The sequence below is a fragment of the Epinephelus lanceolatus genome, chromosome 6 (assembly GCF_041903045.1).
Source record: "Epinephelus lanceolatus isolate andai-2023 chromosome 6, ASM4190304v1, whole genome shotgun sequence".
Lineage (NCBI taxonomy): Eukaryota > Metazoa > Chordata > Actinopteri > Perciformes > Serranidae > Epinephelus > Epinephelus lanceolatus.
Genome location: NC_135739.1, coordinates 15454836 through 15471106, shown reverse-complemented (window position 1 = coordinate 15471106; position 16271 = coordinate 15454836). Strand labels below are relative to the sequence as shown.

Here is a 16271-nt window from a genome sequence, read left to right as displayed (position 1 = left end):
CTAAGAGAACAGACGTTCAGGAGTTTTTTCCGGGCGCTAAATTATCTGCAGAGGTCTCTTCCTCTCAAAAACAAATCGAAGTGGTTATTCAAATTGGTAAAACTATGGAAGAAGGCAGTTTAACTTTACAAATCAATGTTTCTCTGACACCGTTTGGTTCGTCTGAGATGGGCTGCTTGCACCTGATAATATGTGCTAACCTTTTTTCTTGGATAACTTAAGATCCAGACTTTAAGGAGGTTTTTACCCGGAGCCAAATAATCCTAAGAGGTCTCCTCCTCTTCAAAACAAATTGACCCGATGATTAAACTGGTAAAAACAGTAAATTAAGCAGTTTTAGGTACGAAGAAATAAGTGTTCTTCCAATGCTGAGGGGCTAAGCGTAATCATGAATAGCGCTATCTAAAGCCAGGGGCTACTGTTGAAACCCGGCGGTGCAACATAGCAGAGTGGATAGTGGATAAGAACTAGCCATGCAGACATAAACAGTTCATTCTAATGTAACAAAACCGCGATCATTCTTATTTGTTAGGTGACTGTACACGAAGCAAAACATACTTATTATATTAGCTTCCATTTCTGCCAATATATCCCCCCGAAATCCTACACATTGGACCTTTAACTGAGCTGGAGTGCTTCTGAAAGTAGTAACTGTAATACATGGCAACAAAGGCCCAACATACTGAGAACAATGGGAGAGACATTATTGCACAATCCCACCATGCCACTGTCTTACGTACCCAGAAGAGGGTAATATACCCCTTCATACTGCAAGATAATGTATGGCGAACAGCACTGTCCCAGCAGTGCAAAGCAAACCTGGCTGACAGCTTAGAGCTAGACATCCAACATGTGTCATGTGATTGTCTTAAAATGCTTTTAACAGTTAAAAACAGCATCAGTTACATCTATTCTTTTCTAGTAGCTTCATCAGGACACTGGCAGAAATCTAATATGTCCTCCAACTCTGGGGAAAAAAGGTTTCATCTGGACACACCCTGTGTCTCCGGAGACTTTACTTCAGATAGATCTGTATCTAAGTAGGGCTTCCTGGACCTGAAGGCATGAACTGCTCTCAAATGACAGAAAAGCAGTCAGAGATCCTCAGCATAAGTAGATCCAGCAGTTCAGTTTGCTCTTTGTCTCCTGTCCAGTTTTAAGAGCGCAATAACAAATTTTACCATAGTTTTTAGTCAGCCTTCAAATTACACCACTAATTGTTACATTTTTGAAGAAGCTCTTCAGTATGTATGCAGAAATACTAACTCAGGGGGGTAGCTGATGGCTCTGTCAACCCTTTGCTGTGCCATGTAGTGTTTGAAGAGGGTGAGGTAGTAAGGGAGTGGGGGAAGAGGAACAGAGGATCTAATTTTCAGATCAAAACACCATGGCTTCCTGCAATAGCGCAGTCCGCCTCAAGAAGTAGTGAAAGTTGGCGCAGACAGTTGACGCCACTAACCAATGTCTAAGGAACTTAAATAACACCATGTCCATTCTCTGCCCCTTATCCAAACATGTCCATGGAAATGTGGTAAAATGTCACATTTCTTTCTTTGCTCCCAAAGTTTTTCCGAACCTGCTGGTTGAGACGGTGCTGGAGGTTTTGGGCAATGGCACTCTTCTGTGGAGGGGGGCTGAGGTGTGACAGTTCCACGCCCCACAGTGGCCGGCTGCCCAGCACCTCGTTCACACAGCGTTTCTACAATGGGAGGGTGTATCTAGCATCTCTGACTGGTTTTAACATAAGTTTCACAGATGGCAGTCTAAGTGCGAACCCGTAAAATCTTGTGCCGAGAGTTCATTTTGGATTTTAACAAGGTCTCATAAGTGCTAATCATCCATTAGATTTGCTTTTCAGCAATCTTTCCATCCCAGAACCCCAACGTTTGGGCAGGCAGTATCTGTTTGAGTGACCTGAGCACAAACACATCCCTCTCCCCCTCACTCGGGATGAATTCACAACAGCTTTTATCTTACACAATTATATAGGTGTTATCATATATATATATATATATATATATATATATATATATATATGTAAAAGGAGCATCTGAAAATACTTTCAAAATACCTCTGATTCTCTCACTCTCTAAGTGGCATTTTCAAAGGGAAAAAGGTATAAGGGCTGAGGTCACTGATTGTATTAAAAAAAAGTAAAGAGCTCACTTACATCAGTGTCTGTGGGTGTGCTAGTAAAAATACCTAAAAAGATCAGCGTAAGTGCTATGTTTTTTGCTCTGTGTGCAAGAGTCTGCAGGTGCGCGCTGGGCAGACACTCTGAGTGCTTGCCCTCAATTCACACAGTTTAAAAAACCCTGTCTGTTTGTGACTTTGATCGTGGTCCCTTTAAACAGTTTGTTCATACGTTACAAAACTGCAAAATATGGGCGCTACCAAAATATTGAATGAAACAATAAACCAAGACCGGACTGAGAAGTGACACAGGCATCGTTACTGCAAACCTCCACAAAGTAGGTGAGGATTTTAAGTATGTACATTCTACATCAAGCCTAGGGCTGTGCTGAACGGTAAAGGGAAAAAGGGGGTACATTCAAAAATAGCTTACAGGTACTGTGAGAACGGTCAAAGTAAAAGTCAGCTTGATGAAAGGTCACAGGTCTTTTCATAGAAAAACATTTTTGAGAATACAAATGATGTAGGCTACTCTTTAGTAAGTCCCTAAAAAAAGAGGTAACATGCACTGAGTACCCTGCAGCAGTTGCTGTAGTGTTACACTGGAGCTGAATGGACTGGCTGGCAGGGCGGTGTGAGCTACTCCACAGGGAGCTCGTAGGTGAGAGGAGTGTGTCCTAAAGTGTAGCGTGCAGGATTGTCATTGAGCTGCTGGTTGGTCTTGCCTCAGCTGGTTGCCACATTTTTATCTCCCCCCTCCCACCACCTCAATGTCTCTATTTGAATCCCGCTATTAAGCTAAACGGAACTAGCCCTCTGTGGAGTCTGGGAAGGTGATTTCACTGCCAAAAACCTCCCTATACAGAGGGGGAAAGGTATACGCTGTCTCAGGGTGGACTAGGCGGAAAAACTCCAGTTTGTCGATGTGTAGGTTGCAAATGGACTTCATGATGGGAAGCTTAGAAACCATCTAGAAGGGAGATACAGAAAAGGAGAAAGAAGAAAATACAAATTAAACATCTTATTAAAAAGAAGGAGAACAAAGCGTCATGTCAGTTTTTGATGCAGTAACACAGCAGGCTCTGTACCTTAGCTAGCTTCTCATCTGATGCTCCCTCTTTTTGTAGGCAGCGCTGCAGAGCAACGTAGACTTTCTCCTGCAACTTCTGTATCTTCTGAACATCTGTCAGCCAGGGTCGGTCTGAGGGAAATGAGATTGACAAGATGGTTTCATTACTGTTGTCATGCTGCCAATTTAAAACTGCACCTGGTGAGGGTTTACGGTGCACAAATACCTAGAGGAAGAACACAAAATGCACCGAGCATTACATGCGCTGTGTCGTGCAGATTAACTTTAAGTGCTCTTATATTACATAACTGCTGCTCATTTTTCAGAGCACATCATAACTTTTGAATTGATTTTCCTCAAGACAGCTGCTGGCTGCGCAACACAATAACAACAGTTTGCAGAGACATGAAACTTGTCTGAGATAACTGATCTGTCGTAATGACTTTTTTAAATGTCAGTTATATTAATATTGCATGGTAATGCAGGTGTCAGCAGGGACTCTTAGGACTCTTCAGCATCCAAGATTTAACAGCAGGCTGCCATTACAGTGACAGGCTTGTTGTTTCAACTCTGTGTGAGCTGATTTTCATAGTCAATAGCTGGATGCAAAGTAGGAATGTCAAAAAAACATGTAATCCTTTGAAAAATGACCATCAGTAAAGTCAGATACACAAACTTTGCAGCCTTTGTGTGCAAAAGTATGGGTACAATTAAGGAGATTCACACTGGTAAGTCGAAATCCTGTTGGTGCTGGTAATAAGTTACCATGGGTGCAGTGTTGCTGATTAATTTATGATGTGAAGACACTTTATTTTACTATTTGAAAATGTCTTTTTTATGTCTATGGATGGATAATGCAATCTGAATAATGTAGACTACTAAGAAAACAGGTTAAGGTCACAAGCAAAGATTGGTTATAATAGGAGTAAAATTCCACTTGTCACAAAAGTCTTTAATCTATAATTAATAATTATCCTGTCATTTCAACATAAAGTAAATAATATTTGTTAAATAGTGACAAAATACTGAAAATAAACAATGTGAGCGTGCAGGAATGATATTTTGTAATACTTAAAGAGGTCACACTTTGTTGTTATGTTACGTAAGATAAAGATATGTTGACTCTAAGCTTTAGTATGCCACTGGTCTGCAGCCGGTAAACATAGAACTCACAACATACAATCATTTTTAATTAACTTTTGTATCCACTGGCGTCAACTATATTGATTAAGTCGGTGTGTTAAACTTGTGCAGCAACTTTTCACAGTGCTGGTAAACATTTCTGTTTACTGTCTTCAAACAGCATCACAGGTCACGAGCTTTTTACGGATCAAATGTACGAACTGCTGAACAGTGGCCTCTCTTGGTTATAGTAATACAATAGTGAACATAAATCCATTCAGTTAAAGAAAAATAATCTTACCTGGTGAGAGCAGCACAGCAGCACTGAAGAGAGCCATCTCTTCTTCGGACATCTGTATACGGCTCAGGCTTTTAGCCAAGTCAAACACTGCATTCACAAGGTCGTCACAGCCTTAAAGGAAGAAAAGAAAGAAAAGTAAAGTCATCATCAAAACAGAGCCGACTCACTGCGATGATGTGACACAGATGTAACACATAAAAAGTTGATCAGAGGCAGAGATAGTAATAGAGAGAGACAGTGTTGACTCACCGAGAGCTTTGAAAAGATGAGCAGTCGCAAACTTTCCATCAAAGAGCAATGTATTATTAATGGGGTTGTAGGCCCGACACATGCGGATCAGAAGAACATCCATGCAGCCTGTGGAAACACAGAAGAAAAATCCAGACATAACATTAGTGGCACATACATATCTAAATAGCTAAGAATCAGAATCCAGTTTATTGCCAAGTAGGTTTTCACACACAAGGAATTTGCATTGGTGTATTGGTGCATAATATAAATGTAAATTAATTCATTTTCCATAACTGCGTATCCTGTTAGGGGGCACGTGGGTGCTGGAGCCTATGCCAGCTGACATTGGGCGAGAGGCGGGGTACAGCCTGGACAGGCCGCCAGACTATGCAGAGCTAACACATAGAGACAGACAACCATTCACACCTACAGCCAATTTAGAGTCACCAATTAACCTAACATGCATGTCTTTGGGCTGTGGGAGGAAGCCGGAGAACCCGCAGAAGTATAGTAGGATGTGCAACGTACAGACATATAGTCCAAAAAATGTGTTAATATGACACATATAGAAGGATGCTAATGTGACTGTTAACATACAAAACAGAACGCACCAACACACCGAGGCAGCTGTCTTGACTAGAGTCGCTGAACAAGTTGGAGTAGAGGGAAACAAGCCTGCACATCTCAAACTCTTTCTAAATGATCCACAGTATATTAGGCTGTGCTCAGCAGCAACACTGACAGAAACTAAGTGCCTGTCATCTTTCATCTTTAACAATCAAATCGTCTGAGGATAAAGTGACAAAGTTTTACAATTTGTGCAAGTTTTAGGAAGAAGGCCTCATATTTCTTGAACAAATGTCTTTTTAAATCTCCCCCGTCATGATTACATAAAGTCAAACATTCCTCACTGACAAGAGTGCTTTGTAGTCACTGGTTCACTTAGACTTTTGTATTATCACTGCTGATTATAAGTCGTAGGCTTGACACACTTATGGTGATGATACATTCAAGAATCTACTCCTGTTGAATTGTATTTAAATGTTATTGTTAACCTACATTCACAATACTGTAACCTAGCTTTCTTCACCCTTCAGGTGATACGCAGGTTTGGTATATGCATGGGCGTGGACACATGTTGCACCAGTTAACCATGATAAATTTGTCCAACTAAACAGAAGACCTTTGTATGTGTGTTTCATCCTCGTGAAATGAGAATACCTTGGCTGCCACTCAAAGCCATTTGCCTGTTGTTCTGAATGATTTATGTTTTTGGTTGTCACTGAAAACCAAACATCAATTTCAAATTTCTAACACCTGAAGAAACGGATCACACGAAGGCCTACATGAATTATGAGTGTGCTTGATGACCTGAGAAGGCAGTGTGATTAAAACAAGGGACAGCCATTCTGCAGAGTAGCCTTTTCACGTCACTCTGCTTGCATGTGATATCGGGACTATGTGAAGTCATCTCCCACTCAAGGGTAATGTACTGTTCATATAACAGCTGTCTTTGATGAAGCTAAAAGTAATAAACATTCATGCTGCAGGCTTCTTGTCTTGCTGAGGACATATATCTTGTAAAATCAGCTCCTGACTGTTATGAAACACCAAGTATATAGCGTTAGCCTACACAGTGTGAATGCTGGTGTCATGTTCTGACCTGCTTTGAGGAGGATAATCTGATCGTTCTGACAGAGGTCCATGAAGCCAGAGATGCGCTTGGCGAACTCTACCACATACTGGATTGCATTGGTGATGTGAATGGCACATTGTTGCCACATCACCTCAGCGGACTGAAAGAGAAAGCAGAAGCAGGGAGGCTTTATGAGAATCGTAATACATAATAGGCATCATACAAGTTGTGCTCTGTTAACTCTGAGCTTATCTACACTCTGGTTGAGTGGGTTGAGTGACCCCTAAAGACGTCCTGACCTACAGCTTGTCTGATAATATGCTGCATCTCCTGTAAAACTATGTCCTACAACCTTGACTAGTGAGACAAAAAGCCCAGTCTGAGGTGTGTGATAAAAATGTTTGGATATGCAAACGCCACTGTAAGAATCAACTCGGGTGATAAGAAAGGAACACTATTATTTGTTTTAGGAAACTTCTTTGTAGAAGTTTTACAGTTGATTTTTGTGCAAGGTTAAAAACCTGAAAACGTCCCTTTGTGAACTTTGTACAAGAGAAGAACACAGCAGGATGGGCAAACTATAACGATGTGAAACTGTGACTAATGTGTAACTTTACATTTAGACTGTACAGAACAGTTGTGTATAAATGTCATTTACTTGCAGTACAATAATGTGTCATATGTCAGGCCTTTCCTACTTAACCACGTAATCATGAGCCAGTAATTCCGAGTATAACCCACATAACTGGGAAGGCTGTGATCATGTCACCAATGCGCTGACAGAAGTAAGGAAGGAAGTAGTATAAAGAGCGAAAGTCTGCGTAACAAGGCAGGTTGGGGCAGTGGATAGGTTAAACAAACACAGGACCTTCCTTCAGGAGACAGGTGTTTTTACTTTTATAAACCTAACCTATGTAACTTTACTTGCAAAAACCTAACCTTTGTGACTTTACAAATTTGCCTTCGTATAGGGGACCCCTGCTCTACCCACTAATCCATTGTGTTCCTTCTATGTGCATTTTAATAAGATATGTAACAACCCGTTGTATGAGGTTATGTTGCATGCATACCTTGGTCTGGTATGATCGTGTCTCCTCCGGGCTATACAAGGTCCACGCCATTCTCTTCAGCTCCTCTGTGCTGTACTGGCTCGTCTCAATATGGGACTTCAGCACACTCTGAGTTATATGCTCTGAACAGAGGGAAAGGTTTTGTGATGAGATTAATGTTGTTTTTGAGATAGATTTAACAAGCTACTGGACATTATTCAGCAGCTAGGCTTCATAGGATTTATACTGACCTATCTCAAGCAGGGAGCAGCCCTCGGGCAGCGGGTTGAGGATAGCATGTGAGAAGAGTCCAGAGTCGTGCAACAGCTGGTACTCATGCTTGATGCTGTGGTTGCCGTCTACAAAGTCCAAGTTGGTCTGTTCTGGTGAGCTCTGAGAGGACAAACTGCTGCCTCCACTGCCGCCCAGCATGTCCAGGTTACAGTACTCCCCACCTCCATCCTCTGGGGTCAGCGGCAGATCGAAAAGCAGGCTTTCTGGCAGCGTGGTGATGTCGTCCAGGTCGCTGAGTGCGGTGCTGGAGCCTCTTCTGTAGGAACGGCCGTGGTCAGTCAGGTCGCTATTCTCCTCTCTGACACCAAGCCCTGCACACTCCTGGGACTGCTGGTGCTTCTGGACCTCTGCATACAGGCTGTCACGCTGCTTTTTGGACATTCGACCAAACTTGACGGCTGCGACAGAAGGATGTAAAGACGAAAATTAAACACTCAGGAAGGTATAGTCTAGGTCAAACAAGGATTATATGACTCATCCAATGTGACAAGTATGAAGTGGAAACTGAGTTGATTAAATATAGATTGAGTGGCTGAACTCACCATCGCGGCTCATGCCCAGAGCGAGACACTTCTGCAGCCTGCAGTGCTGACAACGGTTACGGTTGGTCCGGTCAATGAGACAGTTCCTCTGTCGTGAGCAGGAGTACATAGCATTGTTCTGCTGGCTGCGTCGGAAGAAACCCTACAGACAAAAAAAAAAGACAAACGTGCAAAATTGGAATCAGTGAAACAATGTGAACATCTAAATGCTTGTTGGGGAGATCATTACCAAAACTTACAATGCCTTTAAACTACTTTTCCCACTATAATTAACAAATAATAAAGGAGATAGTTGATAGCTCACCTTGCAGCCTTCACAGGTGATGACACCATAGTGGATCCCTGATGATTTGTCCCCACAGATTTTACATGGTATCACTTCTATTTGAGCTGCAGAGACAGAGATAAATGAGGGAAAAAAGGAAATCAGTGAAACAGTAAAAAACATTTTAAAAGAGACTGAGACTGAAAAAGAATTTAATTTTGTACTTAGTTACCGAGAAACAAACAACTACATAGAGATTGGGATTAAATATGAATCATAACACTGTGCGTTTCTTTCATTCATCACAATGGTATCGATCTAAAAGGATTAGGTGATTAATCGATTAGCCAATCCACAAAAAAAAAATCAATGAGTGACTATTTTGACAATCAGTTAATTGTTAGAGTCATTTTTCCAGCAAACTTGCCCCTCTTCTCTCTGTTTTACATCACTGAATATTTTTGATTATTGGACTGTTGGCTGACATTTTACAGACAAGACAACTAAACAGTCAATTAAGAAAATAATTGGGAGACTAATGTAAAACTAATGGGCGGCACGGTGGTGTGGTGGTTAGCACTGTCGCCTCACAGCAAGAGGGTTCCCGGTTCGATCCCGGGTGTGGGAGCACTTCTGTGCGGAGTTTGCATGTTCTCCCCGTGTCAGCGTGGGTTCTCTCCAGGCACTCTGGCTTCCTCCCACAGTCCAAAGACATGCAGATTGGGGATTAGGTTAATTGGTGACTCTAAATTGTCCGTAGGTGTGAATGTGAATGTGAGTGTGAATGGTTGTCTGTCAGCCCTGCGACAGTCTGGCGACCTGTCCAGGGTGTACTCTGCCTCTCACCCAATGTCAGATGGGATACGCTCCAGCCCTCAAGAGGATGAAGCTGTTAGAAGATGTGACGTGATGTGATTGTTGAATACGACTTTAATGATATTACTTGCAATAAATAAATGGATGTTAAAGTGTATTCAGTTTTCTGCTGCCTTCAGTAAATTGCTAAAGCACAACAAATTGTTTGTTGCTGAATTAAAAAATTAAAGGAAATTATTTCTAACATTATTTAATTGAACAAATTGAACGTTGAACTGAACACAAAAGGCACTAATGGAAAAAAAGACTGATAGTTACATTTTAAAGTGCAGTTTTTAGTGATGATTGCTAAAAATATTGCAGTCTTTTGAAATGTGTTTATCGTACAAGTTTACAATGCAATGAAGATAATAAACATGATAAAATTGTGCAGCCCTAACTGCACGTGAGGAGATTTTATCTATTGCAGTTGTTGCATGATTGGCATCTACATAAACATATTCAGAAAACCCAGCCCATAAATATGTAACAGGCAAACATCTTTCGTCACTGTCCAGAAGCATTGCGATAAAGACAAGTTGCTGGAATATCTTCTTTTAGGTGTATGCTGACTGCCGTTACTGTCAAACCAACACCTCAGTCATATCAAATGTTGGCACTATAATAAATCAATATTTATTCTAGACAATCTTTTTTATTCAAATATTTATGCGTGTGACAGGTGTTGGTACAGGAAGAATCACTTGACTTTCCCAGTTATTTCTTGACAGTCAAATGTTGTTGTTTGCGTTACAAGGTTTGAAATGTAGCTAAGTGGATTGTACAGTGGATCCTGTGATAAAGTACACTGCGTAAACATTATGCACCTTGAGTTCATTGTGGAAGACTGAGCCTTCTTACTCAGGAACAGTCTGTTCTTTTCATTATGTTGTTTATCTAAGTAGCTGGGCCTCCTCGAGCCCAGAATAGCAGGTCAATTGCATTAGCTGAGGCCCAGGGTTATAAAGTTTCACAGCCCTCTCTCTCTCTTTCTCTCTCTATGTCGCTCCTCCTCCACTATGAGCAAAATGTTAGCAGGTTAACAAAGACTTATGCTGTGCTGAACCCTCCAAGGCCTACAATTGTAACCCGCAAAATAACTGCAACTGACTGCTGCTGTGTAGACTGTGTGAAAGATTTGATTTGGCTCGGGCAGCAGGGTGTACCAAACAATCCCCAAACCACTTTTGTTGGGTCACAGAGGGTATTAGGTAACCTGTAAATCGCAGCAACAGCTTTAACTGGCCATCACAGCTCTTCAGAAAATTGCTGTTTTCTAAGGGCTCTTTGATAAACTACTCACGACCAACCAATCACATGAGTCACTATGCGTGGGGAGGGATATGCGTCACACAAGGAAATCAAAAGAGGTTAACGACTACCCTGAAAATCACAACTTAGAAAAAATATAATTCAACATTTCCCCCTCCACAAAGACTTTCTGTGCAGTGCAGGTGACTGTTTCTGTTGGGTATCATTCCTACTGGGCCGACGCAACTGGAGGATATAAATAAATAAAGGCCAATGGAAAAAAATCCCTTTCTATTGCTCCCTTTATCGCTCCCTCTCCGGAGCCTCCCCCCGCCCTTCAGCCTGTTATATAACTGCCGTCTGGCCGCATTCCATGAACACACTCATTCAAAGGTGGTTGTCTTAGCAACGGTGTGACGATCCTCCCTCACCCTCCTGCGCTACCATTGGCTGCTGAGTGAGCGGCTTTGTCTGTGAGTCGCCACCTCACCTGCCAGTCAGCTGAGCTGCACCGTCAGGCCCAGAGAGCAGGAGCTGCTCCACTGACACAGTTTCTCATTCAGCAAAAAGGGGGAGGCGCTTGTGGTGGCAGCCTCACAAGGAACACAATCTGGTTTCTTGCAGGTTTTAAGGTGGAACCCAATCTGACTCAGTCTTTAAATTAAAGAAAGGCGGAGCCCTGCTTTTGGTTTGGAAGCAAAACAATGTAAGGTTTCACCCAAAGATGGATGAGCAGTTGAAACTGGCATACACAACCTGCCCCCCTTTTACAGCATGCGTAACATCTGGAAATATTTCCCCAAACATCTATACAGTAAGCTGGAGCGGGGGCAACACACACAGCTAATAGTGGCTCTCAACTTGTCGCAGCATGTCAAGTATTTGAGTGAAATTTCAGCTGTGTTTCAGCTACACCATAAATCTATTTTTACTCCGGTGCAGTTGGCAGCACAGAGATTCCTCCTGCCATCCTGGACTATTGGCAAATACATGTTGCACAAATCACACCTCAGCACAGAAGTGTGCACTGTTTAGTATAAATAACAGTGTCTAAAGCAGTTAATAGAGTCGCCACCGACAGCTAAACCAGTCTACTCTGCGGCCATTCACTTTTCGGTATGTTGTGTTGCAGTATGGGCCTGAACAACGGTTTCTTTATTCTCATCTGAGTTTATTTAGAGCAGTTCCTCGTATCTCTGTTCTGAGACAGCCTGTACTTACACAAACAAGGAAAACACTCATTCTGTGTGCTTAAATGCTGTTGGCATGTGTTAAAGGCTACACAAAAATCTATTGACTGTAGATAAAATGTAGCTGAAATTTTTGAATTATATAATAGACACTAGCTTTTAAGTCTAAACGAAGCTGAAGCAATATTAAGTACATGTATATAAATGTAGATAACTGTATATATAAATGTCTGGTGTACAAATCCCTCCTATCATAAATTGTATTCCATTTCCTACACTGCAAAGAAGCGTCTTTTCACACAGGAGAGCTTTTAAACTCAGTCTCTACATGTGGCGATTTAAAACTCCTTTCTGTGTCAGTGTGTCAGTGTCTTTTCTTCAGCAATTTTCTCCATCATTGCTGTAAAACCTCTGGGACTTTGCTCTCTCATCCCACCTAATCAAACACAGTCCAAGGTCCTATTTACCTTGCAGTCTGCATTTACCTGACATACTGTATACTTAACCTACATTCGGAGGGGCTGAGGGGCCTCTATAGGAACAACAGCATATATGGTGTATTGTGTAACACACTGTACAATCGGGTTTCCAACAGAGGGGGCATGCAAAGTCAAAGTTGGCAGCTATTTCCACGAATATCAACTAATGTCCTCTGTCTGACATCTCCTTTCCTACACACAGTATCTCCCAATTCAGGGCCTCAGCTACCACATGTGTTCTATAGCCTGCAGATACTGTATGTGGACAGTAATGGCTGCTTTTCCTCTTCTTCTTTTCCTCCCGCTGACCTACCTAGAGAACACAGATAGTATAATATGGCCTGACACTAACCCCAGTCTCTTTAAAAATGCACCACAGGTTCAAGTAATTACTCAGCAGATGTGACAGTAGTGGAATGAGAGGTATACGTGTACACCGAGTCCATCGCACAGGCCTGCAGCAGGTATGCTTTTAACTGCAGCCCTTGCTGATGGGTTTTGACAGCAGGAGAGTAACACTGAATAGAAACAGTCTGTGGGGCATTTCAGGTGTTTTCTCCTTCCTTGTGACTGGAATAATTTTCTTCCATTTTTCTGTAATACAGTCAGCATAATGCTGTAAGAACTATTACTTTCCTGGCAGTTCAAAGGAATAGAATATTAATTGTACTTCCATCAGCACACATCCTAAAAAGGAGCTCAGCAGTACAGCTGTCGACCCTGCCAGGTGAAGATATCCCGAAACACATTTTTTCCCCACTTTGTGCAGTTTCCACTTTTTATATTTCCCTTTCTATTTTCCCCCCTTTGCTTTATGCTATGGATTACCAAACAACACTGCCATGCCTGCCAAGAAGCCAGGCTTCACACTCTGTGCCTCTGTAATTCCTCACCATTGATCAGAGGAGATAAAGTGCATTCACTTGATCGGGCTGTTTATGCAGCTCCGAGCCCAAAACCCAAGTGGGCCTCTGCAACACAAGCAAAACCAGACGGAGGAATTCAGTGCACAGCATGTAATTTTGCATGCTGTTCCAAACCACAGGAACAAATTTAGGACTATACTGCAGCAATCGCAGTCGCCTTGAATTCAAGTCTCTTCGGGTCTGTTTAGATGTCACTTATCATCTGGCGTACGTGGAGCAAAGATATGGCCTATCGAAATGACTTAGGATACCGCAAAGGAAAATATTATTTGTGTGTAATCATTGTGTACATAACTGTGCTGCAAAGTGAGCTGTGTTACTAAAATATTTTATATAAATGAAACAAAATCTACATAAACAGCACTACCTAACATTTTGCTTTAATACTAACATGCAGGCTGGGTGAAGAGTGAAAGCTTTAGATAAGGGGAAAGGAATCTTAGCGTGCAGTTGTCAGAGAGAAGGGGCACCTTGACACATACTGTAGTTCGCTGTGAACTTCCCCAAGGCTGCAACAGATAGTGTCTTTGAGGCAGAGCTCGGCACAGCAGCAGACTTGGAGCTCAGAGAGCGCCCTCTCCTCTTTACTGCCACCCTACCTTTGATCCTGGACTAACTGAGCTCCAGCACAGTCTTGTAACACCTCAGCTCTGCACAGCATCAGCCCACTGAGATGTAAAATAAGTGCTTTATAGAAGTTTGTCTATTAGATCTTGTTGCATAATACTATACCTACCTAACCTGTTTGTGCAATGGTTTACAATAACTCTCAGACAGACAAACAAGTGCAACAGCATTGTTTGCGATCCTCCAGGTATGAAGGTGACTCAGAAATATTACATCTGCACACGGCTTGTGATATTCACGCTCTTGTGATATTGTGGGTAATGTGGCGTTTTTACGAAATCAGATTGAGAAGCCATGCTTGACTTGAGTGACACACATTCTGGCTGATAACCTTAGCTAACAGAGGAAACTGATCTTAACTCAACCCTGCTGTGCTTCATGGTTATGTGGGCTTGCTGTGCTCATATCCTGCTTGTTGCAGCGGTGCGTGGTGTTGACATCACAACAGAACAACATCCACAGAACAACTGTGGCCTGTTGAATCTTAATAGAAGTATTTTACTTTAAATCAACAGATACTTGTTGTAAGATTTCATATATAAATACAGTAATATAGTCATGTTTTATGTATGTTTGTGTGTTGTTTTTTGTGTTTTAAATGCATATTATTTTATGTTGAGCCTTGTCAAAGCTTGACAATAAAGTTAATCTTCTTAAATATTTGCCAAATAGTATAAAACTAATGTTTTTTTTCTTTTTACTAAAAAATGATAAAAAAAAAAACGTAGAATAAAATGCAGCATGCATCTTGCAAGGTGCATTAAAATCTGGCTCTTCCAGTGCAGCTTTTGTCATTTATCATTATCAACATTATCTCATCAGTAATGACGACAGACCATGGCCCTCCACCCACTGGCACACGCACACACACAAAGACACACACACACACACTGTAATCCTCAATGACAGAACTAGGTCAATGGAGCACCTCCTTTCTATCTCTCCCTCCCTCCTCCCTCCCTCCCGCACCTCCTCACAACGGCCGCCATACTGCTGACGCTGAAAACAAAAACACGTTGGCTGATGAACCAACTGTAACAGTAAAACACAGACCAACATACCATCAGTGCTCTGAGACACATTAAAACATCACTGAAAATTAAATTTAAAAATGCCAGCAGAGTGCATTAAAATGGAAAACTAATGGTTGGAGCACACAGAAGTGGAACAAAAGCGTAATAAAATCCACCAAATGGAAAAAAATGAGGATAATCTGATAAAGTGGGGACTACTTATTCACCATAAACAACCCCTGCCAGCAGATTTTCGCTCGCTTTGACAGCCTCTGAATCACTCCGCTCACTCCCTCCCTCCCCTCTCTCTTACATAACTGGAGTCACCGGTCAAATAAAGTGATACACAGCCACAGCGCATAACTCCTCTTCTCAAAATACATGCACAAAACCATGACAGTTTATAAAACCACACTGAACACATTCACATTTAGAATTAAGCATTTATACATGTATGTGCTATAATTTAAATAAATGTCTAAAGATCTTGTAATGTGCTTATTTACCTTTAACATTGTGCAAGCAATTTTCATGGACAGAGAGGTGGTAATTTTACATTCAGCCTAACATTTTATTTTATTTCCCCCTATGATGTAATCAGGTGTTTATTCTAGCGCGAGCCTGCAGCCTACGCACTTTGGACTCAGTCTCACAGCAGTGCTCTATCACGCTAAATGCAAAAGTTATTTATAAACACCAGCTGTTAAAAAATACATTCTGGGAAAAAGTAACGTAACCAAACTCACCTCTCATGTCGGCGGTGAAGTCTGTCCAACTCTTCAACTCATGCAACTCCAGGTGGAAACGAAGCCAAGAAACAGTGAGAGCAACGCGCACTTATTTGCTCCAAACCGGAGCAGCTGAAAACTGTCACAACAGCAAATCCTCATATGGATTTTCTGACTTTTTCTTCGCACGCGCCGACGTTAATTATAAATTAAAGCAACGGTGTGTTTGTAAGTTATTTACTTCGCGTCAGGTCCGCGCAGTCTCAGAGGTACAGTAGTGGTGAAACAGCGACACGGTAACACAGCAGCAGCAGCTCCTCGTCTCCTCGCACAGCTCTGTGTCCTCCTGCTCTGCGCTCGCTGTAACCTAGTTTCGGCGCGTGGACTACACATGATCCTCACCCCGCGGTCCGCCCGCCTCGTGCCCCGTGATCTGACGCGCGCGCGCGCCACCCTCCGCGCGCTTTAAGGAGGTTCTCGCGTGCGTGGGAAAGTGTGGCAGTGTGTCAGTTCAGACCGACGCTCAAACAGCTTGGGAACTATTTAATAACAAGAGCGCA

General features: G+C 42.1%; 1 protein-coding gene across 1 annotated transcript; it reads right to left on the bottom strand.

Annotated features, from left to right (window-relative positions):
- Nucleotides 1–1327: 1327 nt before the first annotated feature.
- On the bottom strand, nucleotides 1328–16058 carry rorca (RAR-related orphan receptor C a). Its single transcript, XM_033621847.2, has 10 exons — nucleotides 15730–16058; nucleotides 8682–8767; nucleotides 8378–8519; nucleotides 7793–8233; nucleotides 7563–7684; nucleotides 6520–6652; nucleotides 4875–4982; nucleotides 4626–4736; nucleotides 3222–3334; nucleotides 1328–3103 (listed from the first exon to the last, which is right to left on the bottom strand). The coding sequence occupies exons 1-10, from the start codon at nucleotides 15734–15736 to the stop codon at nucleotides 2942–2944; spliced, it is 1425 nt and encodes a 474-aa protein (XP_033477738.1). The 5' UTR covers nucleotides 15737–16058; the 3' UTR covers nucleotides 1328–2941.
- Between the last annotated feature and the right edge of the window lie 213 nt (nucleotides 16059–16271).

What these genes read in the sequence shown, in the direction of transcription:
- rorca (XM_033621847.2), bottom strand. An exon ending in TCTGGGCATGAGCCGCGATG is followed by an intron (nt 8,234 to 8,377) that starts GTGAGTTCAGCC and finishes CTTCTGTCGCAG; the next exon opens with CCGTCAAGTTTGGTCGAATG. An exon ending in CTGCTCCCTGCTTGAGATAG is followed by an intron (nt 7,685 to 7,792) that starts GTCAGTATAAAT and finishes CCCTCTGTTCAG; the next exon opens with AGCATATAACTCAGAGTGTG.